Here is a 23,505-nt window from a genome sequence, read left to right as displayed (position 1 = left end):
AATGAATACTATAATTCAGCAAGGATGTATTATATTGATCAAAAGTGACAGTAAAGACATTTACAGTGTTACAAAAATATTACTAATCAACTTTTTATTCATACTGTGATTACTGTGATAACAGTAAATTATGCATAAATACAAGCAACTAACCCTGAACATTTGTACATGTAAGATGTGTAACAGAGACACTGTAAAATAAAGTGTTATCAAATTCTTATATTGACCCCAAACTGTAAACTGAAGTGTTAGTAAGTCACCTTTTCTCCATTTTACCTTTAATAGTTTCAATGATCCTGAGGTGTTTTTGTAAAAGTATAAATAATAGTTTCTCTCTAGGAGAATGAAGTGAAAAAAAGAAGACTTTAAAAAAAAATAAATTCTTTGATAAATTCTTCAGCAAGATTTTCTGTGATAAAGACTTTATTATTTTACTCAGACAAAGAGAAGGGACAGAGGTACAGAACAGCTGTCCAGGAAACCTTTGTTTTACATCAGAGTTACATCAGCAAAAAATAGAAACTGAGTCGTTCATGTAAAGAGAGCTCTCCTATTCTGATTATGAACAAACTTAAATTACGAGTACAGCATTACTTTACGCTTGTGGTACATGGAACTCATTAGAAACACAGAATCAGTGAGGTATGTGGGGAGAACAGGGCATATGTAGAAAAACAACACGTCAGTCCAGGAAACGAGCAGGTATCGGGTCTGAGGTCTGGGAGCCGTGAGAGCGTGTAGCATGGCATCGATAACCAAAGTGCAATCCTTAAACCCGGGAGTGCACACTGAGTGGAAATATTCACATGCCATCTCAACGTATTTCTGGTTGAATTTTAGTTTACGTGCATCGTCAAATCCATCCCATATGTCTTGCGCCGTTTTCTTGCGCAGAATGTTTGTGGCTCCGCCAAAATTTCCTGGTTGAATAATGCTGACCTACGAAAAAAAAAAAAAAAAAACACAATTCACCATGTTCAATTTGTAATGGATACTAAATCAAGAAATAGATTATGGCATGTTTTAATTATATTATTATTACTATTTCCTAGTCCATAGTAGGTTCATAGTCTTTTAATAGTTTTTCTAAAACTATTCATAGTTTTTAACGCAGCAGCTCGAGTTCTTACCAGAACCAGGAAGTATGACCATATTAGCCCAGTTCTGTCAAAACTGCATTGGCTCCCTATTAAACATTGCATAAATTTTAAAATATTGCTGATTACTTACAAAGCACTAAATGGTTTAGTTCCGAAGTACTTGAACGAGCTCTTAACGCATTATAGTCCTTCACGTCTATTGCGATCTCAAAATTCCGGCCAGTTGATAATACCTAGAATATCAAAATCGACTGCTGGCGGTAGATCCTTCTCCTATTTAGCACCAAAACTCTGGAACAGTCTTCCTACCATTGTCCGGGAAGCAGACACACTCTGTCAGTTCAAAGCCAGATTAAAGACACATCTCTTTGACCGAGCTTTCACATAATACATTATAGACTTCTATAATTTAATGTTAGGCTGCATAGATTAGGTCAGCCGGAACCGGGAACACTTCCCATAAATCCTGATGTACTCGTTACATCATGAGAAGAATGGCATCTACGCTAATTTTAGTGTCTGTGTTTATCCCGAGGTTTTCCTGCAGCCTGCCGGATCCAGGCCGTATCCAGATCTGACGAAGGACCTTCGCCTGGACCCGATGACAACGCAGTGCTGAAGTGCCAACTAGTCTCTCCCTATGGAGGATCCCTCTACCACTCTACAGATAAAGCGTTGTCGGGAAATCCGTTTCGCGTTCCTACCCCAAAGCAACAAATAAAATAAAATTCTTTATCAAAATTTATAAGGAAAGACAAGTACTTTGTTTAGGCTTGGTTTGTAGGGAATTCCAAACCTGCATATATTCAAACGCACATAACTATAGAACCCATTCTAAATGTGCATCTGAACGCCATCAGTGTTTCTCACAGGTTCGCGTTTAAAGTCTGTGTAGAGAGAATGGTGTCGTCTTAGCGACCCCTAATTTAATAACAAATGATCATTGCGACGGAAGCGAATCAATCAAAACTAACTTTAGATGGAAAATAACTTTATTAAAGAACCGCTATAAAGCCAAAACAATCTCTGTTACCTTAAATTATACGCTTATCTCTGTGAAGCTGCTTTGAAACAATCTACATTGTTAAAAGCGCTATATAAATGAAGATGACTTGACTTGACTTAATATTTTGTGTATAAATTGTCAAATGGCAAATACTGTTGAATTTAAAATAGTGATTTATGTCAAGTCAAGTCAAGTCATCTTCATTTATATAGCGCTTTTAACAATGTAGATTGTTTCAAAGCAGCTTTACAGAGATAAACGTATAATTTAAGGTAACAGAGATTGTTTTGGCTTTATAGCGGTTCTTTAATAAAGTTATTTTCCATCTAAAGTTAGTTTTGATTGATTCGCTTCCGTCGCAATGATCATTTGTTATTAAATTAGGGGCCGCTAAGACGACACCATTCTCTCTACACAGACTTTAAACGCGAACCTGTGAGAAACACTGATGGCGTTCACATGCGCATTAAGAATTGGTTCTATATGTGATTTACAGTAGTGGCCAAAAGGGGATTTTTGTTTTAATGACCCTTCAAGCTTGGTTAAACCATTAAAGAAAATAAGGAAAATGTTTCATATTTTTGTAAAAAAAAATATTTTAAATATGACGAAGAACAAAACACTTAACTCAGTAAAGGTATTTATCTGACAAAATAAATAGCTACATGTTTTATTTTATTATGCAGAAAAAAGCATAGAAAAACAAAAAGCTCACAGGAAAAATAATAAATTGACTACAACATAATTGTACAACATTTTTTTTTTGGTTCTCTCATTTTTGCATGTGATCATAATTTCTTTGTATGTCAGCCTGGCCAGAATTTATGTCGGCACAAACTGGAATGTTTCATTGCGTTATCATCACAAATAAAACAATTGACACAACTACACAATATACAGTACTTTAACAAATTTATAATAATATTTGAGGTATCTTAATATGTGAAGATGCCCATTTTCCAAAGCCAGACATTACTTTTGGTCACTACTGTCTCTTCAGATTATCATTATGGTTTGCCTGAGAAACGCTTGATGTCTGATGAAGGCCTTGAAGTCGGATGAAACTACATTGTTTCTATTTGTAATGAATAAAATAATATATCTTTTTATTTATTTATAATAATACGAACGGTCTACTTAGGTTAGTACATGTGTGAGTTTCTAAGATTCCTTTACCAGAACGGATCAGTCCTCACCTTAACCCCAAAACTGGCCATCTCTACTCTCAAGCAGTCTGCGAAGGCTTCCAGTCCCCGCTTGGACACACTGTATGCTCCCATGTTCAGACAATTGAAGAAAGAAAGGATACTTGACACATATAACATACGACCTAAGAAGGAATTATGAAATGAATGACAGTAGTAAGTTATCTATACACATAACACTGTCAGTGGGGCGGCACCCTTTCAAACGCATTTGACTTTGAATTATTGACTTATTTACCCCTAAAGGATGCATATTAGTGGCTTAAAGGTACATATTATTAGCTAAAGTATTATAATTAGAATACCTAAATGGTAAAAGTTAGTGGTCGGATGATATTTGGCACTTTTAAATTATCGTCCGATAAGCTTTTTTAAGTCTGGGAAGCAGCTTTTATTTTGACAGTGCTGAGAACGGCTGCACCGGAGCACAGATGTAATCTTTAAAGTCGGCGTGGAACGGAAGTTAAAATAGTCTTTGTGACGGATGTCCGAGTAAAACGGCTTCTGGAACAAGAACAAATGTACGACGGGCTTGATTTTGATGGTCAAATTAATTTAATTGCTTTGTTTACTTCCTTTTAATTCATGTTTTTAACAGTTTCTTTATTTGTGAAATAGACTACACTACAGTATAATACAATTACACAATCAAGAAGTTACCAAAACATTAATCTGTTTATTTTACTTGAACTTATTTTTAGTAAAGCACAAATTACGTCAAGTCACCTTTATTTATATAGCGCTTTTTACAACACAGATTGTATCAAAGCAGCTTCACAGTGATAACATGAAAATAATACAACAAAGTTTGTTTCTAGAAGAAAATTGCGTCATCGTCCACCTTAAGTAAGGCAGATCAATAATATTGGTGAATATTAAATGTTTCACATTGATTCATTTTACAATTAATTATTTCTAGTGTAGTAAATATGTAAAATAAATCTAAATTTCATTGCAGCTATTTTTATGCATGTTATTTAAATGAAATGGTGTAGTATCATATATATATATTGGCTTTTTATCAGCCACTCTGCTCTCTAAAATATCCATATCGGCAACCACTAGTAAAAATGACCTTTTGAAAGGATGCCACCCTAGTGACAGCTTCAGTATATTTTTTTCCTGAGAGTGAAGGAATACATCAATCAACAATAACTTTAGTAGATTATATTCAAGTCAGAATAGATGGCATCAATGACCTTTGGATGCTCTAACGAGTGACAAGAATGGGATGGTGACTCTGATGGCACCAAACAGGTTGACATCCACCATCTTCTGGAAGTCCTCAGCGCTACTCCACTCCGTCTCTCCCCAGTCACTGATGCCAGCGTTATTTACAACAGCATAGAGACCTGACAATGTGCAACAGTGTAGAGAGAAAGGGGCTTTTCATTTTTGACATTTTAAAGAGGCCATATTATGCCCTTTTACAAAGTCTTGATTTTGTTTTTGGGGTCTACTTGAACAGATTTTCATGCTTCAAAAAAGTACATTGTTATTCCCATATACTCCATTGTTGCAGCTCCACTCTTCCCAGTGTCAGTAACGCTCGGGGTGTGTTTCCCGTACAACGACGTAACTCGCTGCGTTACTACCACAGTGCGACGCATCGTTGAAGAAATCAACTGGCTAGTCACGACTGTTTCCTGAAACCGTATTGTCGCAAATTGGTCGTTCAACCACGTTGGTTAATGATGTCACACAGGTGGTGGAGTAATTATAACTTATTTTAATGAATCTGTTTGAGATCGAATTAACGCTAGATGTTTTGGGGGCTATCTCTCATTTTTCTCAGTTACTTTGCTTAGTTCCAGATTCAATCATAGGCTCGTTCTTACGCACTAGAGCACGTTCGCTCATGCGCACTCTTCAAAAACGGTGCTTTAAATCTCTTGACAAACTAAAAGACGTAAATGACATTTGTATGTATTCTAAATAAAAGATACAGATTGTACTGAATGTCAGCTTGCTTATTTTGCTCAAGATAATGATTTATTGAGTCCACATGTTATAAAAACAAGAAACTCTGCTTCTAACACAGGTTGAGAGCTGTCGTCCAACCACACAACTTTGCGATGCTGTTTGCGAAATTTCGTTGGAACGATGGTTTCGGGAAACACCGACTCGTTGAACTATGCTTATAACGACGGAACATGCGAACATAGTTGGCTAACGATGCTTTCGGGAAACGCACCCCTGTTTAGTTCCTGTCTCTGTGAAACTCCTCCTTCTGAAAAGCACAATGTGCTCTGATTGACACTTCGAGTGTGTTGGGGAAATTACCATAACCGTGAGTTTCAACACACTACTAACTAACTCAACCAGGCCCCGCCCCTTTATTCTGCATATGAATTATTTAAATGAGGAATATTGTGACGTGTTCGTTCCAGGAAGAAACTCAAGACTACAATGGAGGCGTTTCAGGAGTTCAGAAACAGTGACACTGATATAGAGAATCATATATCTTTGTGCTTTGAAACTTTGCAGAGCTTTTTCATGCTCAAACAACAACATTACACACTAAAGATGAACATGGAAAAAAGCATTATAGGTCGTCTTTAAATACCATTATGCCTTATAATATAAATAATACAATTTGAAGTGTTTAAGTTACCTTTCTTTGGCAAGTTTGCTTCCACAAAATCTTTGGCCAGGCTTACATGTTCGTCTTTGGTCACATCCAGCTGGAGTACCTTCATACGGTCAGAGCCTTCTTCAACCAGACTCTGAGCTCCGGGCCCTTCAGGGCATAGACATCCAGCAAACACTGTGAAGCCCATGCTGTCCAGCTTCTTTGCTAGGTGATGTCCAAATCCACTATCACAACCTGTTACTAACACTGCCCGGCCAACTCCATCAGACAAGCCATTTCCCGCCTGGCGTACTGCATTAGCCAAGAGCACGAGGCAGATGACGAGACCAAAACACACGCATATATGATCACCCAAACAGATGTAGGAGATGAGCAGGACAGTCATGCTGAGTAAAACTGGCTTCATCGTGAATTAGGAGCTCACAAACTCAACCATTCACGAGCTCTGATTGAGAAACCTAGGAATAGACAAAAAAAAAAAAAAAAAAAAAAAAACCACTGAAATTTGCGCTGATATCCAGGTGGATTAAGGAATCTCACAATTATTAGCAGTTGCATAAGACGACATAATAAACATGCAGAAATGTTACACAACATTTTCATTTTTATTTTATCTTGATTTAGCCTATCCTTAAGGTACCTGTTGACACACACACACCCACACACACCCACAAAAAGATGAGTAAGATTGCACTTTACCCTAACCAGGTCATGCATAAAAAGACAGATTGATCCACTGATTAAGAGCTGCGATCGGTTCATTTACTGTAAATTACAAGGAGTGATTGAAGATAACCTGCAGATAAACAGACACAAACATTCCAATTTGAGGTTTGATAAACATATTCCATGGTTTGTTCACAAGAATGATTGAATTTATAATAATTTACAATAATTTGTGTCGATTCTTGTTGTTGTTTTTTTAAAAGGAAGATTGACACAACCTTTCACATGCACATTTAGATAATTTATTACTATTGATAACTCTTTGGCGCTATAATATTTTTGTAGAAAATGAGATTATACAAAGCCTAACTGGGAGGCTAATTCACCATGGGTTCCTTCAGGAGATTTCCTATAGGATATTAGAAAGGCAGTTTTTGATTTATGAGTAAAATACGGATTGTGTCTAACATCACTACAAAACACTCCTTCTACTGTAAATAAGGACTACAATGGTTGTCCATCTTACAAAAACATAGCAGCTTCAAAACTTTTTTTTTTTTCTTATACCTTGTTATCCCTTTAAGTACAGAGAAACAGTACAAAGAGTTAAAGGGATAGTTCAGCCAAAAATAAATTCTGTCAGTAATTACTCACCCTCATGTTGTTCCAACCTCGTAAGACCTTCGTTCATCTTCGGAACACAAATTAAGATATTTTTGATTAAATCTGAGAGTTGTCTCACTCCTCCATAGGCTTCTAAGGGACTGAAACTTGCTGGCCCAGAAAATGTATTAAAGACATCGTTAATATAGTCCAAGCGACGAGAATACTTTTTGTGCGCAAAAACTAACAAAAATAACAACTTTATTCCACTTTTCATTTCCTTCTCTCTGGGCCTCGGGTCTTTTCACGTAGTGTTTAAGCGTAGCTCATCTGTGTTGTACGTCACCACGTATCACACATGACCAGCGTCGGCCAATAGTGAGCCTACGTGGTGACGTGCAACACAGACGCGCTACGCTTAAACACTACGTGAAAAGACCCGAGGCCCAGAGAGAAGGAAATGAAAAGTGGAATAAAGTCGTTATTTTTGTTTGTTTTTGCGCACAAAAAGTATTCTCGTCGCTTTATAATCTTAAGATTGAGCCACTGGAGTCACTTGGACTATATTAACGATGTCTTTAATACATTTTCTGGGCCAGCAAGTTTCAGTCCCTTAGAAGCCTATGGAGGAGTTAGACAACTCTCAGATTTAATCAAAAATATCTTAATTTGTGTTCCGAAGATGAACGAATGTCTTACGGGGTTGGAACAACATGAGGGTGAGTAATTACTGACAGAATTTTCATTTTTGGGTGAACTATCCCTTTAAGTCTTAAATATCTTAAAGGTATTTAAAAAGTGATACATGGATGTACAGTAAGAGGTATGATTAGCTAGGGCTGGGCAATATGGACAAAAATATTATCACAATATAATTTTTTTTTCCCCATATTATCCAATATCAATATTTATCACAATTAAAAGGGGGAAGGAATTGCTTTCCGTATATTTGTTAGACTTTGAGAATGTTAACATGTAAACTTGTTTGTTCACAATTAAACTCCACAGAGTAGCTAGCTAACTTTTAAAGGGTTAACTTCTGTCATTAAAGGGTAACTCTCGCCAAAATGCAACCTATGGTCTTTTTGTTAATCTACCCGAGGCAAAGTTTCGATTAAAAGCATAATTAGAATGGAAACGCCACTTTTAAGTTTGACCGTATTTTCGTTTTCGGTCAAATTGCCTTTTGAATGGGAGTGCTGGGGGCACTTCTATGATAGCATAAAAAAAATCACACATTTTTCACAATTTTTTGGGGGGGAATTCTGTGTTTTATGATTTAACTAGGGCTGAACGATTAATTGCATTTGCGATAATATCGCGATATGATGAAATGCGATTTTTTAAACCGCAAAGCTGCGATTATAGTCTGGTCACGTGACACGCGAGAGTAAACCAGTCTGTTTTGCAGATGAAGCATCAACTTGGCACGCGACACATATAGACCTGGCTACAGGAAATAACAGTTTATGTTTAATTTATGTGATATTGTGTTATAGATTCTCTCCAACGATTCTGTATTGTATATGTCTGAGCTTAGTTTTAAACACAGACGTGTACGACGCGCGTGCTTTATAAACAACCGTATTCTGCTTGCTTCTAATTCCTCTGTCTCTCTCACACACACACACACACATACACACACACACACACACACACACAAGACACCACTCGAACCTTACGAGAAATAATCTTTAATAAAGTTCGGAAAAGTTGAAGCGAGTTACAAGGACATTCGCGGGCTTCATTGCGCAAGATATGAGATACGCGCGGTCTGCGTGATGTTACTTCAGTAGTGCGCGGTCTCGCCCGCCGGTATTTTACTTACAAATGTTCTACGAGGGCATCATTAGGCCTATGTCTTGGAATACAGTTGGCTTATATATTAAAAATATGAAAATCACCGACAGAAGCTGCTTTCAATTTCAAATACTCACGTGCGTTTTGCGAAGAGCATTTGAGCATGCGGCTGTGAGCGAGTCTACGTGGTTAAATGTACGTTTGCATCTCAAAATGCTTTTATGACGCGAAATTACCGGTAATGTGACACAGTCAGTTATTAAACAAACAGGACAAACCACATCTTATAATTTCAAAAGAGATGAACACGTTCAGACAGCCTACTCTTAAATACTGAAAGCACTCTTTGTTTATTGCTTGTAATATTTTTTTCCCTCTTTGTTATTTGTTTTGAAGCTATATTTGTTAAAATTATTAACATGTAATTGTATTAATTTTGTTTTTTAATGTGTAATTATTCTAAGTAGGCCTACTTATAATTATGTAATTCAATATTTTAAGTTTTATTAATAAGATCAATTAAAGAAAAAAAATGTATCGGCTCATGAGGTGCCTAAAGATTCCCTTCCCTATTTTACAATGATTTATTGCTTGTTTTTGTTGAATAATAGAAAAGATAAAGAGCTTAAAAAATAATCGCATATTAAATCGCAATCGCAATATTGGTAAAAAAAAATCGCAATTAGATTATTTTCCAAAATCGTCCAGCCCTAGATTTAACACAAATTTATATAAGCTTTAACAATTTAATCAAGCTTTTAAAATGTAAACAAATTAAAACATAATTCATTTATTACAAAACATTGCATTTTTTAAATTTTTTTTGTCAAATAGTAGGCTACAGTTTAGTATACAGTAGTGATATAGCCTATTTCTGAAGTTTAACCGGACTTTTATTCTGACGGTTTGTCGTGAATATCTTTGTTTCAGTGTTGTTTGACAGTGGTTTTTCTCAAATTAAACGGTGAAAATCTTGTGAAGTGATGTGAAGTCCGGTTCTTTTCCGCGAACCGGTTCTTTCGGACAGTTTCAATGAACCGGTTCAAAACATTTTACGTCCTCACGTAATGACGTGAATTCTATCATCCCGGCGGATAAAAATACATTTAAATAAAGGCATTTGTAATCATAACTACAATTAAATAATAGTAATCATCGTCATAATCATCTTGGATAATTTCTTACATTTACGTTTTGCAAACGAACCCTACAGGCGATGAGCAAACGCGGATGTTTCACATGCCTTAAAGATATAAAGTGAATAAACTGGTCTTCATCAATTTTATTTTATTTGTTATTAAATAAACTTACATTTCGCCGAATTCGGCCCCTCATTTAAGTCCTCGGTTCACCCGTGCTCATTTACCAGCAGCACAGCATGCAGTTGGCCGAAAGTTCGGATCAGAGACGGTTATGCTATCACGCATGCGCAGTCTCCAGCTCATCGGTTCTATGATCGGTTCAACGTATCGAACGTGTCCGAAAGAAACCGTTCTCGGTTCTGTACTGGTGATTCGAGAACCGCTGCAGCCAGCAACCAGTTCTTGTCTTCGACTCGAGAAACTCTGTTGCAATAGGCATGTATCATGTGCTGAGCTTACAACTGCTGAAACCTTACAGTGGAGATGAGGTCCATGTGTTTATTGAGACGCAGACGCTGAAAACATCGTGAGCATCAGTGTGAGTTTGTTTATCAGTTTGTGTTTTCATCCACACGTTAGCGTCATGCACTGACTGGCTGTTGTCGCGTTTATTTCTGCTGTTGGATTAATTCAGATCGAGTAAAAATATCCAGATCTTACCATTGTCATCGACGTCAATTTGATCGCGATCTCAGTATAGCCTCGTTTATCACACAGACCTATGATTAGGCTAGGTGCTTTTAGACTGAATCTTAAGCTGCAAAGAAATGAATACTGAAAAAAAAGTATTTTTATATTGCTCTTCAGGTCACTTACTCACCATCCTCCTTGTACCCCGCCCACTGATCTATATAATGACATTCTATCAGTGACCCCGCCCCTATTCAGCGCTGCGCTCGTTTTTATTTCCGGTCTGTATTTTCACAGCGATCTTGCGTATTTATGAATGGGGCTCGTTTTAAAATCTTCCCGGTCTACTGACATTTGTTAAGACATCTGCTTTAAATATTACAATCCTCATGATAACTTTAGTTAACTTTACATTAAGTAAATCTACTTCAAAATTGCTCCTGGACAGCAATACCATAGAAATATACAGAGCGACAGCAAAAACGGAAGTTCAAAGCAGGGGGGCAGTGTTCCGGAAAACATTGAAGCTTCCCGCCATTGATTAGCAGACCATCACCTGCTGTTAGCATTCCATTGACTCCCATTCATTTTGGCGTCACTTTGACAGCGAATAACTTTACATCTGAGGCGTTTAAAGACTCCATTTGTCCATTATTTATTTCTAAAGAAACACGAAAATGTATAAAAGGCTCCATTACCTTGTATCTTACGTTATGGCCCCGTAGAAGCCGTTTTTGTAAAAATTGGCTAACGATTGCGTCATAACCACGCGACTCTCTGTCGCACAGTAGAGAGATTACCGTATGGACAGGAGGAGAAGCTTGCGCGCAATCGGGGGGGACATGGAGGCAAAATGACAAAATAATTCATCAGAATACTTAGCAAAAGTTGCTCCTGCTCTTAGCTCATGGACACCTCCTACTCACACTCTCCGTGTCTGCAAGTTTCGGAAGGGAATGATTCAGATTTCTCTTGGCACAGCTACTAGAAGACAGACGGGTTGCTCACGTCACATCTACGTCGTCAAGCTCAGTTTGAGTCTGCGCTGTACGCTCAGCCATCAGGAAGTGAGTGCTTCTAATTGACTTCACTTTTCTCCGTTGAAACCTATGGGGTCGCTGTGTCCAGTTATACTGTCTATGGTTCAAAGACAATATTAAGATGGCTGTGCCCTCGTTTCTCTGGCACATAAGGTCTATAGCTTTGCTGTTCACTGTGTCTGAGCGTCATTTACAGGCTTAAACTAAATAGGCCTATATGAGGATCAAATTGCGAACCCTACTTAGTGTAGGCATCTGAAAGCAGCCTTCAATAAACTATTAATTTCAGTTGAATGCCTCGTTTGCTCTTCTCTCCTCCCGAGTGCAAATTCAATTCAAACACTAGGATGCGCTAGAGAGCCAGCGTTCGGAAGTCGGCTCGTTTTAAATTTATCCTTTTGAACTTTTTTTTTTTTTTCAAGCGCTGTGTCCGAAATCACCCCTTATAACATTAAATAGGCCACTAGTTGAGGGGACAGCCATTTTTAGTGGTGTCTGAAACCATAGTGGATGTTATGCCATAATGCACTGCAATAATGAGTGTACAACCAATGTACACTAGGTGCGTTCCAATTCGCGTTTAGACATACACTCCTGAAGTTCCCTAAGCACTTCCCCTCGGGGGATCCCTGCCACCATTTTGAAATGAGTTCCACTTTGTCAAGTGGGCGAGGGAAGTTTATGTTATTGTAAACAGATATTATAAAGGCAGTCGTGATAGGCCCTCATCCCCTTGATTTGACAGAGGGAGCGAGTCTACTCTGATGTACACTTCAAGCAGCTCTATATCCCACAATTCAACTTTGATGTCACAGCAGATCGCGCTTCACTGTAGTGTATGATATATCAATTATTTTTTAGAATTAATAGTGTATAATATATTAATTATGTTGAGATGCAATCACATAATACTTGTAGTTACCTTATGTTCACAAAGTTTATAGGCTATTATTGGTATTTTTGTTTCCTTTGTGTAATTTTATTTTTCTCCAAAAGGTCACCTAACCTATATGATTTTATATATTTTCTCCATTAACTTATATGCATATAGAATGCTGCATAAAACAATTCATAAGTAAAAAAGGGGTTTAAATAATAAATCAGCTCCATAGTGAATTCCAAATGATCAATGAACAGGTTCTGCCAGTAGTGGGGACTCATGCAACATAAGCCATGACGCACATCCGAGTCCACGAGACAGAGTGAAGTTAATGAGGGGAGGGCATAAAAATTAGGAGTGGAACACAGCCACTCAACGGCCAGAGAATACCCATAATGCACTATGATGGTCGTGGTGAATGAATTCCCGTGTCTCACCATGAGATGGCGCCCACAGATGAATCATCCATCCACTCAGCGCATTCAGTGTCAGAATTCCCTCACTCGTTTTCATCAAGCGGCAACCTCCCCGTCTCTCTCTTGAAACCAACACGGAAGTGAGTTAAACTGCAATTCGTTGACTGGCCACTTGAGGCTGATGTCAAAAGTGAGTCAAATCTGTATCTCCCCCATGTTAAAATGCCAAATTTTACAGCAGAAAAAAACGTGTTTACAGCCTGGTGTCTGTATGTTTTTTTGGTCTATACAGCTAATTTTGTCCTTCATGACAACTGTGAGGGGGGTGAATTTTTTTATAACTCATCCGTTTAGTTGATTAATATTTAAAGTTCTGCATAATTAAGGGTGTGTCCACTTTTGAGTGACAGGTGGATTCCCCCTGATGTCAATGCTAGACGTTTGTCTGCTGTTAGCCGTGTCACTTCACCTCAGCAAATTTTAGCTGCTGAACTTGCCATCTCTGCAGTGTTTGTGCTTTTTTCGGGATTATTTCATATAATTTAATACACCCATTACTTCGCCCATGGCTTCGGATTCCGTCGTCGTCGTCGAGTATCGTTCGAGAGAACAACCAGCGCTGTATTCAGTTGTTTTCCTCTGTGAACATGCACTAATGGATGTCTGACAATTTCGTTGCTTTTTGGAGTTTTCAGATTTAAAAAAGGTCTATAGATATATAGGCTCGTTCGTTCTGCTCTCACGGAACAGATAGATTATAATATGCTTATGTACCGTCAGATGAAATCCTGCAGGCGTCGGCGCTTTCTCCGTCCATGCAATAAATCCTTGAATGAGCGCGGATTTCTATCGCATTTACTTGAACTTCATAGGTAATATATCTATGGTTTAACCCATTTGAGAGGCGGCCAAAATCTGAATTTAAAATGGACTGAAGCTCTCTACGAACTTGACGAGCGATGCCGCGCTGATGGAGACTATAAAGAGTGACTGACATGTAACTGTTATGCACATAAATCACTGTCACACACACTCTCTCAGAGTAATAGTTACTGCATAATACATTTTCAACTAGCAGAATAGTACAGAATCACGATACACAGTCTCACTTGTAGCCATGTCTTTTAACTATTATAATATTTCGAAGGGCAAAAACAGGAACTTTTAATTGGCTTTTCATCATCAACTGTCACTTTAGTGCGAGGCCCTGTGCAGTCGCAGACTTGGTACTTTCAGTAGCATATAGCATTACCTCCCAAGCCTGAGCTAACTCGATCACGTCGAGGGGGTTTCAGCTCCTCAGCTCCACACACGCCCCGCCTCTTTGCCCATTTTCTGTTATCCGGGAGTGACGCAAGGTGACGCGAGGCCAAGATGGCGTTGGCCGACTCCGCCCACTTTAGGCTTCAAAAATGCTCTTCAGAAACCTACGGGTGACGTCACGGACACTACGTCCATATTTTTTTACAGTCTATGGTTTTCATCCACTCCTTCAAGTGGACTATATTAGTGGTGTAATGTAGGGAATAGTGAATGAGGGTAAAGGGGACGATTTTGAACACAGCCTATAGAGATCGCTAAGACATGTGACCAAAATGGGCGGCAACCTCTTCAGAACGCAAAGAATTATGGGTATGTTTGGCCCGGCTGGCATAGCAGGCTATGAAAATAATGAAAAATTAACGTGAAAAACAGAATAATCCTACAAAATGCAGCGGGCTAAAGAAAACATTGTCGGACCATACCGCCTAAAACTAAATCCTAATGCAAAAACGAGATATGACGAGAAAATAAAGGGAATCAAAGGACTGGATCCTTACGAGCAGAGCGACTGGTCAACGGACGTCAAACTGTTGCCCAACTTCCAGCACCCATATATATACAACTATATGATATTAAGTGTTAGTGCATACACACACGAAGTTTTCAGTAACTTCAAGTCGCTGCAGCAAGCCCAGGTCTTTTTTACAGATGGATGGGTCCAGGACCTGGAGATCGTAAAAGTGGGACAGAAAACTGTCGTCCGTTCAAAGGTATGCTAATGTTTTAAGCACCACACTCCTTGCTCTCTCTCATCTATCTGCATGCAGTCAGAATTCAACAAACCAACGTGTGTGTGTGTGTGTGTGTCTGGGTGTGTCTATGTGTGTGTGTGTGTGTGTGTGTGTGGGAGAGGCACGGGCGCGATCGAACAGTGGAAACATAAAAACATACTCTGTCATTTTGTTCAATTGTGCAAAGTGTTTACTTATATCTGTGTACACTCGCAATAAAACACAACATTGTGCTTTTGTGAAACTGTAAACTCTTGTCAAACTGTAACCTACAACTGTCACCCAAGACCCAAAATCTCTCTCTCTCTCTCTCTCTCTCTCTCTCTCTCTCTCTCTCTCTCTCTCTCTCTCTCTCTCTCTCTCTCTCTCTCTCTCTCTCTCTCTCTCTCTCTCTCACACACACACACACAGTTTAAAAGCAGTTTAAAAGCAAAACATATTATCCACCCTCATTTAAAAACAGTCTGTCAATGCCATCTTTTGGACATTCATCATATTGCATTGGTTTTAATTTCTTGTCCTCAAACAGAGCTCTAATCGGTTTATTATTAAGTTACACTTAGATTAAAAAAGAAAATCAAATGTATTTTAATGGTAGTATTATTTTATACAGAAATACATTATTTATAATTAAGATGAGAACAAAGTTACTGTTAGTTAAAATTTTAAGGAAAACAAATATATTGATCTGAAATATAGCAAACTAATTTTAAATTCATTCAGGTACAATTACCAAACATATCTCAAAGTCTTTATTAATTTAATTAATAAACTAATTATATAAAACTATTGTCAGTATTGTTTTGTATTTCTCTACAAGCTATTAATAATGCTTTTTTTTGTCTTAGGTGAATCACTCCATGCGACTCAGCCAGAAGCCCCTACAGCCATGGGTCATACTTACAGCATGTGGGGAAGTGGAGAGCACTCACTGCACTTGTATGGCTGGCGTGGCAGAGAAGTGCGCACATGTGGCAGCCCTCCTGTACAAGATCGATACAGCTGTGCGTCTGCGGGGAAATGTGACTCCAACAGATGTTGAAGCATACTGGGTGATGCCCTCCAATATAACCAAAGTGCAGGGAGTGCCTGGCCATACTATTGATTTTACAACAAGCTCAGCCCGAAAAAAGACACTTGATCGGTCAGTCTGTGGAGACACCAGCATAGCACCCAAGATCCGGACCCGCTCAGGTGGCACATGTTTACCGCAGAAGACACTTGCTGATTTAAAACCACTCACAGACCTCATGCATGCACACAGGTCCGGACTGTGCTCTGTGATGGAGGAATTCTGCCACCTCTATGCTGACCCCATTCAGCCATGTGTCCTGCCCAAGTCACTTCGTGAACCAAGAATGGATGGCTGTGACTTGTCAGTCCTGCTTCAACACTGTGAGGGCCTGACACACCTTGTGGCAGTGACAGCCACAGAGGCAGCTGCACTGGAAAAGAACACAAGACAGCAGCACAAGTCTGACATATGGCACAGCACACGGGCTGGAAGGATAACCGCCTACATCAACTAATCAACTGACAACACTATGGATGACAAGTCGTACAATAACGGGAAACCCGCAACAGAAATGATTAATTTTTCCTCCATTTTGCTTAGGAACTAATGTGGTGGGAACCAAAGTTTACAGAATTGTGTTCTCTCGTATCCTCTCAGGCGGAGGACTTCTACATTCCGACTGGTTGCCGCTGGTTGCCGCCGAACCGCGTCATAGCTTATTACCATAAAGTTGACTTGATTTCAACTCTTCTCGCCGCTCTCGCCGTCCAAGACGCGCCGCGCCGCCCTCGCCGGAGCTCGCCGCCGGCTCTCATTGAAAATGAATGGCTTCCGGCCACTTTGACGCTCTCGCCGCCGGCGGTGTGAACGCACAGTTAAGATGGGCTCAGACTGCAGGAGCAGCTTAATTTAGATCTTAACCGATTGTGAAATCTGGTTGCATCACGCACATAAGGAGAATCTTCACAGATTTCGCGACAACTTGCTGTAGACATTATATGAGGAGACATTATCACTGCGCGCTGCCGCTACCTACAGCCAGCTGGGAGCCGCGCACGTGTCACTTTGTTTACAGCTCGTAAAGAGAACGATAACATGTCTGACTACAGCAGCGACGATGACAACATTGACTTCGACACACAGCCAAAAGGATTACAAACTGATCGCTCTTGGTGAGTAGCTATGTTAGCTCGTTCGTGTAGCTGTTCTGAGCACGTAAACACTGCTGTAAACACTGCCGAACAACTGAAAAAGTGGTGTGCGCCTGCGCAGCTCCCAGCTGGCTGTAGGTAGCGGCAGCGCGCAGTGATATGACGGGGAAGAAAATAGTGCCAAGCCATTACGAGGTCTGACCTCTCCATAGACAGCGGTTTTGTGCTGCAAATATATCACTCTTTTGAACACATATTGATTTGAGAAGAAAAAAGCTTTATTGCCGTGACCCCAGCAAACTTGCCGGACTAATTTCATCTTGACCAAAACTGGACCGGAGCTCGGCTCACAGGACGCTGTCGGGGGTAAGTCATGGTCAATGCACCACACTGCTTATGGGGAAGCTATAGAGATTCATGTCTAAAATCCTGAACTATCCCTTTAAGTGTTCTACTAGGTACAGTGGGAATGAGTTTAATTTTGTTAACATTGTTTTTTTAAAACTCTGGGACCAGGGCTACAAGATAAAAAACACTTTTTTGGGGAAATTTTTTTTTTATTTCAGTAAAACACAACAAACCCATGCCAATGTCAGATAACTGACTTTTACCATCAACAGGTACCTCAACCGTTTGGTAGAGGTTTGTAGAAATTGAATGGGAGGGTCCTTTGAAAAAAAAAATCACCGATTTTTCATACTTAGTATGTATAAGTATATTTTTTGTGGAAAGCCAGTGCAGGCCTGAGCGGCGGTCATATTTTGTACCGCCATGCGGTACATCTAGTTTTATAGAAGGTTCAGTAGTGTCATCTGCTGTTAAAAACTAAGCTCAGAATCGATTCGAGAGGAAATCGCAATGCATTTTGGAAAATCAGGAGTTACACATTCTGACTTGCACGCATCTGAGGTGGCGTAAGTGACACGTTGTATTAGTCGTTATATTTGATTGTTAAATAAGTAATTTAATAAATGATCAATCACATCAACTCATTTGGCATAACATTCTCATTTTCCTCTAGATATTTTCCTCTACATCTCATCAGCAACTTCGATTTTGGCACGCTCTGCAGCAGCTGACCACTAAGGAGCGAATGTACAGTGACGTGACATAACTGCCAGATTAAACTGTGCTTTCGCTCTATGGCTGGCGCTGAGCCAAAGACGGACGCGCTCAGCGCTTGTCATAAATCACAACTATTCTGTGTTTTTAACCACATAATGTTTATTTTAGGTTTCAGACATTTAAATGCATATAATTTATAGCAAAACAATATATTTATAGTTTGTAAAATACACAATGGTGTCTATGGAAGCAGCAATAACAATCCATTCAAATATATTTGCAGACGTGTTTTATTCATATCAGATACACAGTGTAAGTAACTATAAAGTTTACTCTATTCTTCTTTCAGTTCACCGGCCACTTTACTTTCATGTATTACGGTCAAAAAACGCGAGAATGCACAAAAAAACTCCCAAAATTGTTTTGGCTTGTTTCTAATTTTGGCTTGTTTCTAATTTTGGCTTGTTTCTTGATTGAAATCATTAACAAGCTTTAAAATTACCCATTTTTCGACTTAGCCTATCCGATTTCAGAAACAATATTCAATAAAATGAACGCAAAAGTAGGCTACACTGACCTCAGTCAGACTTTTCTACTATTAATAATAATAATAATAATAATAATAATACATTATTTCTAATGCGCATTTCTTAGACTCAAAGTGCTACAATACACAAAAGAGAATAACAACAATAAAATGCAATAAAGCAATCACAGTTCAGTATTCAGTACTTATATTAAACTATAAGCTTATGTTATGGAAAATAATGCGATCAACTTAGGCTCTGAATGAGTCTGTTTATTGTCAATAAAAGTCGCTTGGAACAAAAGCATTCAGTAACATAAAAACATTGAGTGGATATATGGACATATAAAATAACCCACTTTAACATTTCAATTATTTCAAATAGCAACATGAAGCATATTCATGAATAACATTACATGAATATGGCGTTGATTATAGAACAGGGGTGTCGACTCTTTGAAGAGGCAGTGCATTCATGACTGGCAAGCAAATTCTAGTCTACACAAAAAATATTTTCATAGGCCTACGCCAAATATAGGCTAAAGGCAAACTTGAGTTTGACACCTGTGATTTACAACAATTAATACAAAGGAGTTAAGCTATTCCTTGAGACAGGCAGTTAAACCTAGAGTTTTCATGAAAATCGCGTTGAACATACTGTTTAGAACAGGGGTGTCAGTGCGCTCTTTGCAGAAGCAGAACGTTCATGCATGGCGGGCCATCTCTACACAAAAAAAATAATATTTTCATATGCCAAATATAATAGCAAACTTGAGTTTGATACCTTTGATTTTAACAATTAGGCCTAATACCATAAATGTATATATTCCCTGAGACAGGCAGTTAGGCCTAGAGTTTTAATGAAAATTGCTTTGAATAATTGTTATTTAGAATAATACACAATAACATAAACAGTAATGTGTTAATAATAATTTTAATGTGTTAATAAAATTATTCTGAATAACAAGTTCAAAGCGATTTTCACAAAAACACACAGGTCGAACTGCCTGAGCCAGGTTATTCCCCGTCAGACAGTTAGGAGTGTGAGTTTTCGTGAAAATCGCTTTGAACAAAAGTATGTGTTGAACACAAAGTATGTGTTCTGAGTTTGTCACACCACAGAAAAATGTGTTATTAGCCACCCAGCCAAATTTAAATGATAAAAAAAGCAGGCAAGTAAATAAAATAAGCTATCAAAATCTTGAAAAAATTAGCAGTGGCCTCTGCTCTCAAACGCTGGGGGCGTGTCTGCTGGCTGTGCTGAAACCACGCCCACTTGTGGGAAAGTTGACTCGTGGGCACGCACTGCCGATGATGGCACCAGTTGTCAGCGCAACGGGAGGATGAAGGCCGAGGCGGGAGATTGTCGGTTCGGCCCTATTCACCAGGATTATCAGTGATTCCCAGTTGTCTCCGATGAAAGTTTATAAAACTATCCTGTGTAAAATGATCACTACAGAGGCAGGTGTTGGTGGTGATCCTCAGCTCTCCATCAAGGTGGCTCTGCACAAAATGAATCCACCTCTTGTTGATATGATCGTTGTTCGGAAATTTAAATAAGGACACCGATCTGTTTTGTAAGTGATTGCATCCAGGTAATACGCATTTCCGTGACGAAGGCATAGCTAGCTTGCAAACTGTAGGCTGTAGTAAATAGTACTGACAGTAACTCGCGATTGAGCGGCAAACTGATAGGGGAGGGGGCAGCCTCGGTGGCTCCAGTGCGTCATCGACAGTAGGGGCGGGGCCAGGAGCTCAGCGGCTCCAGTGCGTCATCGAGCCCCCGTTTTAACCCCGCCCAAAAAATCCTGAACACAGCATGGTGAAAGACTGTTTAACGGTCTAACTCCACAATTAAGTACTTCACAGTTCACAGTCTTTGTAATGTGTTTTAGCAATACATTTCTAACATTTATAATGTGTTTAGATTTTTTTTATATCAATAATTTTTTATCAATAATTTGATTAACACAAAAGCTCTAGTATATACCAGTGTCAAACTTCCTCAACAACTGTCGGGGCGGACGGAATGTAGCTGATGTCAAGCCATTACACGCAAGACCCAAAGGGAAAAGGTGCTTGCTTACAGCTTCTGGCTGAATGTGGCCCCCAAGTCAGCGTCTGCAGGTGAGAGATAGACACTGGTGGAATTTAGGTCCAATTCTCTGAGTTGTTTTTCATTATTCATGCGGAAAACGCTAGGCTTCATCATGATTGACATATAGAGCTGGTTAAGGTCTCGGAATACAGTGAGGCTGTCCTCCAAATTCTTGTTTACAGCCTTAATTTCAAACAGCAGCGGACGTAGAAAATGCAAGTACAGACAGTTTGTTTTGTCTTTGTACATCTCGCTGAGGAGACGCGCGGCATAACAATGCTCAGCATTAGCAGCCAATGTAAAATGTAAGGTCAGCTTCTCTTCTTGGTCCAGAATTCGGTCTATGCAGTCTGCTGTTGCCAGCCAGCGGGTGACACTCAGGCATAGTAACTTTAGGGGAGACCCTCCATTGACGGTGTCGTATATGGCTTTATAATCGGTCTGGCGCTTTGCGGAGTGTGAGAACCAGTTATACGTCTCCCTGATCAGATAGTCTATATTGCTGGGCAGCTGTTTCATCGCTTTGTGGGCAATTATATCCAGGGAGTGGCACACGCATCTTATAAGTTGTAAATTCGGTTGCCTCTGTTTCAGTAACGTGTACACCGAATGATGCCTGCCGACCATTACACTGGCCCCATCTGTTGCTATCCCCACCATATTAGCAATGTCCATTGCACAGTCCTGCAAAAATTGAATGACTGCCTCCTCAACTCCATTAGCATCAGCATCTGAGAGCTCCACCAAACCCAAGTAAGTGCTAATAAACCGGTTGTGTTTTTTGGAGCGATATTTATTTTACTATATAAAATGAGGTGCTAGCAATGACTTAATAACAGCAGTGCATTTTGTTCTGTGCATCTGGAATGCACCTGTCTCGTCTTTCAGTGTATCAAATAGTTCATCTAAATAATACAATTTTTTAAACATTTTGGATTATATATCTAGATTTTTTAATATCATTATTAGCTGAAGCATATGGAGAGTTCTGGTAACATTCAAAATCTGAGTGTATAAATAAATAATTATATTTCCTTCAAGCAGCTGACATTAGCCAGCAACCCTTGGTTCCATTTCAGTCGCTCACATTCGACGTTGGTATCACGCTTAGGGAGCCTGTCATCTTCGAGTATTGATAAAATGAGCCAATGCACACATTGGCGTGCGAGCTTTGCATTCACGTTCCGCCCCGCATCGCGGATATAAATATGGAAGTGGATGCACGCACCACTTGTCTTTTGCTTCGGAGCCGATCGGTCTTCATGACGGTGTCTCTGAAGAGTGTTGATTAATTCAACGAGCGAGTGTGTCTGTGCTTCTTCTGGAAGTCTCTCCCGGTGCTGGTGGTTCTACAGCGCGAATGCAGCAGTGGTCGTGAGCATTCTGAGCTCTCTACTGCTGTTTTTACAGCATTCCCTTTTGTGTTTGTTTGTCTGACGGCTGGTTGAGGGCGAAGAAAGTGAGTGCTTCACTGGAACAGGCTTCACCATCCCTGTCAGTGTTGCCGCGATCATTCCCCTGTGTGCTCCAGCACTGGTGAGAGTTTTTCATTTCCTGAAAGAGGAACACGGGTGCGTTTGCGTCTTTTTCAAGATGTCATTCCACCCGTGCGTTTCTGGATGCGGTCGTTCCCTGTCCCCCTCTGACGGTCATATTAGTTGCATCACGTGTTTGGGATTACAACATGCTGAAGCAGCTTTTGTGTATAGTTCATGTTCTCATTGTGAGTACATGACTATCGCGGTGTTGAGACAGAGACTGCTGTTGAGACCGGTTGCTTCCCGTGTGCTCCCTTCACATGAAGCCAGTTACACTGTAAGACCCTAGGGTGCCATGTGGGATGGGTGATCAGAGGATCATAGTGATGGCTTCCCCGCCCGGTAACCAATCCCTGTGGGCCCCTCACTCCTCTATCACACCGCAGCCGGTGGAGCCCCCCGTTGAGAGCGCTGGTCCCTCTGTAATGGACCAACCAGCCGTTTCATTCAGGGCCCCTCCAGAGGACAGGATGCCGATTGCAGCATCGGAGGGTGAGCTGGCCTCTGGAAATGATGACTCGGCTGCGTTATATCCTTCTGGGAGTGTAACGTTGTCCAAGCCAGATCCAGAAATGTCAGCTATGCTGAAACGGGCCACTGAGGCTGTCGGGCTCATGTGGAATCCTCCACCGTGTCCGGAACAGTCTCGGTTGGATAAGTGGTTTGTCGGGGCGGGCCGCGCTGGTTCTCAGCCCGCCGACCCAGTGCCTTTCTTTCCCGAAGTGCATGGACAGCTTACCAGGTCGTGGACGGCACCTTTCTCTGCCAGAAACTGCCTGAGTAGCTCCTCCCCCCTCACTACCCTTGACGGAGGAGCGGTGAAGGGTTACGAGGCTATCCCTCCAGTGGAGCTGTCTGTCGCGACACACCTGTGTACGGCGGCTGCTGCCTCTTGGAAGGGGGGTCCTCGTCTCCCCTCTAAGGCATGTGAGTTCTCGTCCGTAATTACGGGCAGAGCTTACAAAGCCTGTGGGCAA

The 23,505-nt window shown here is 40.0% G+C and overlaps 1 protein-coding gene and 1 long non-coding RNA gene across 8 annotated transcripts in view; one reads left to right on the top strand and one right to left on the bottom strand.

Annotated features, from left to right (window-relative positions):
* Positions 1-412: 412 nt before the first annotated feature.
* Positions 413-23,505, bottom strand: part of LOC307148131 (D-beta-hydroxybutyrate dehydrogenase, mitochondrial) — a 32,037-nt gene continuing 8,944 nt past the window's right edge. For 2 of the 7 annotated variants that reach the window (XM_079853449.1, XM_079853448.1), the window contains exons 2-5: positions 5,926-6,362; positions 4,511-4,663; positions 3,303-3,436; positions 413-939 (exon numbers count right to left, since the gene is read on the bottom strand). In XM_079853449.1, coding sequence (XP_079709575.1) covers positions 577-939; positions 3,303-3,436; positions 4,511-4,663; positions 5,926-6,310 — 1,035 coding nt within the window. In that variant the 5' untranslated portion in view covers positions 6,311-6,362 and the 3' untranslated portion in view covers positions 413-576. Of the gene's footprint in view, positions 940-3,302; positions 3,437-4,510; positions 4,664-5,925; positions 6,363-6,603; positions 6,701-10,284; positions 10,362-10,775; positions 10,909-10,935; positions 10,957-23,505 lie in introns of those variants that run through there. The other 5 variants (XM_079853443.1, XM_079853444.1, XM_079853446.1 and 2 more) reach the window with 5 other exon arrangements.
* Positions 10,532-23,505, top strand: part of LOC307148133 — a 32,898-nt gene continuing 19,924 nt past the window's right edge. Inside the window, exons 1-2 of the long non-coding RNA XR_013819415.1 lie at positions 10,532-10,653; positions 21,585-21,743. This is a non-coding gene — a long non-coding RNA (uncharacterized lncRNA). The remainder of the gene's footprint in view (positions 10,654-21,584; positions 21,744-23,505) is intronic.

This window comes from Squalius cephalus (genome assembly GCF_949319135.1).
Source record: "Squalius cephalus genome assembly, chromosome: 20".
Taxonomy (NCBI): domain Eukaryota; kingdom Metazoa; phylum Chordata; class Actinopteri; order Cypriniformes; family Leuciscidae; genus Squalius; species Squalius cephalus.
Note: the sequence above shows the minus strand (reverse complement) of the source record. Positions and strands in the feature narration are given on the sequence as shown.